This window comes from Pteronotus mesoamericanus, unplaced genomic scaffold, assembly GCF_021234165.1.
Source record: "Pteronotus mesoamericanus isolate MK-2021 breed Mesoamerican mustached bat unplaced genomic scaffold, CSHL_Meso_final contig_56, whole genome shotgun sequence".
NCBI lineage: Eukaryota > Metazoa > Chordata > Mammalia > Chiroptera > Mormoopidae > Pteronotus > Pteronotus mesoamericanus.
Window position 1 is genome coordinate 19,557,389 of NW_026555201.1, and position 2,026 is coordinate 19,559,414.

At 43.3% G+C, this 2,026-nt stretch overlaps 1 protein-coding gene across 1 annotated transcript; it reads right to left on the reverse strand.

The window, feature by feature from the left end:
• Window positions 1-826: 826 nt before the first annotated feature.
• On the reverse strand, window positions 827-1,664 carry LOC129076008 (ZW10 interactor-like). The gene is given in 2 exon segments (XM_054580241.1): window positions 827-1,264; window positions 1,266-1,664. Coding segments are annotated over 2 exon segments (837 nt in total).
• Window positions 1,665-2,026: the final 362 nt, after the last annotated feature.

Consider the following 2,026-nt stretch of genomic DNA (forward strand, 5'->3'; position numbering starts at 1 on the left):
CAAATGGCCTTGCAGACCAGGATTTTGGATCACCTTAAATATGTTTTGCTTTTTTCTTTGTTATCTGGAGTTGTACAAAGCAAGCATGGGGAAATAGGTACACCTAATATGATTTTACCAGCTCCTATTGTACGATATTAAGCTGTTTCCAACAGTTTGCTATTATCAAAAACTGCTATGTATATTCTTATGCCTTCATACGTGTGAGTAAATCTGTAGGGTAATCTTTGCTAGGCTGAAGAGCATACATACTTGTAGCTTTGACAGGCATCGCTAAATTACACTCCAAAGACGTTTCCTCCATACATACTCCTGTCAGCACGCATGGGAACACCTGTTCCTAATACATTTGCCTACAGAGTATGCAACAGAATTTTTGGATCTTCGACTATTTGATGGGTGCAAAATGATATTTCAATGTGAAGTTAATTTGCATGTCTCTTATTTATATTTTCTTTTCTATGAAGCTATTCTTTCTAATTTTCTTTTCTACTGGGCGAATGGCTTTGCTATTTGATTTGTGTGAGCACTTAACACAGTCCATTGTGATACTTGTCAAAAATATATTTTCTAAGTCTGTCATTTGTCCTTTCACTTTTTTCCTATTATTTTTTGCTGTGCAGAAAATTTTACTTTCTTATAGTTGTATTTATTTCTATTAGGCTTTTGAATATCACTTAGGAAATATCCTATAGTCTGATTATATATATTTTTAAAACCTACAATCTATATAAAGTTATTTCTATAACTTTTCTTTTTTTTAGAGCTCCAGGGATTTTAATCAACAAAACCCAGAGCCTGCCTCCAGCTGAGTGGTGGTTAGAAATCAGGCTCTACTCAGAAGCTCCCAGCCCACCTTGGAGGGCACACCCCCATCTCTCCCCACGGTATCTCCAGTGTTCTGCTCCTGGGGCTGGGCCAGCTGCTGGGCCTTCTCCTCAGGAAGATCCCAATGTTGTGGGAGCTCTGCCTCTGCCTCTGGGAGTTGCAGCTGACCCTGCAAGGTGTATAGCAGTTGGAGGAAGGTCTGGTGCCTCTGCAGCTTGTCGCGCTCCTGCTCTGCTTGCTGCTTCAGGGTTCCAAGTTCCTGATACAGACGCTCATGCTCCTGATGAATTCCTGTCTTACGCGCCCTCACCTTTGCAGAAACTTCTGCCAAATGCTGTAGAGATTTCTCCTGTTGCAGCTGCCATTGCTTCTGGGCTGTTCTGAGTTTCTCCATGGCTACTTGCTTCTTGGCCCGGAGCTGGTCCAGGGCCTCCTTGGACCTGGGCTTGCTTCCTTTGTGCCTCCTCCATCTTGGGCAGGGCCTGGGTCAGAAAGAAGGGCCCTGTGATGGCCTCCACACGTTCTTCATAGGTAGCCTTCAGCTCTTTCCAGTGCTCCTTGGCTGCAGTTGCCTTCTGTTGGCTCGTGTCTTCAGAAGCCAAGGGGTCCAGGCCCTGGACAGCGTCTTCCTGAGCCAAAAAGTCCTGCAGGAAGTCTACTACCTGAAGCTGGCTGCAGAGCAGCTTGTCTTTCTTTCGAGAATCCATCACAAACTCAGCCAGGATCTGTGCGGGCAGCCCTGCCTCCTTCTGCAGGCCTGTTGGCTCCAGGATGCTTGCCAGCTGGGCCAGGGCCTCTAAGGCTGAAGCCTCTGCCGCAGTCTCCGCCACCGGCATCCTTCCCTGCGCCGCGATTCAGCTCTATCCTAAAAATTTTACTATTTACAATTTTACAATTTATCCATCTGAAATTTATTTTGTGTAAAGGTGCTACAGGTAGAATAAACTTGTTTTCCAAGTTACTACCCAATTTCCCAACACCATTTATTAATTCTTTACCTCACAATTTGTAATGCCACTTTATAATTATACACTAAATTGTGGTATGTATTTGGTTCTAATTCTGGAATTTTCACAATGCTCCAGTGATCTCTCTGTCTAGTCATGTATTGGCACATATTGTTTTAATTATTCTAGCTGTATAGTATACTTTAAATATCTAATAAGACTATCTCATCCACTTTACACCTTTGTTTTTC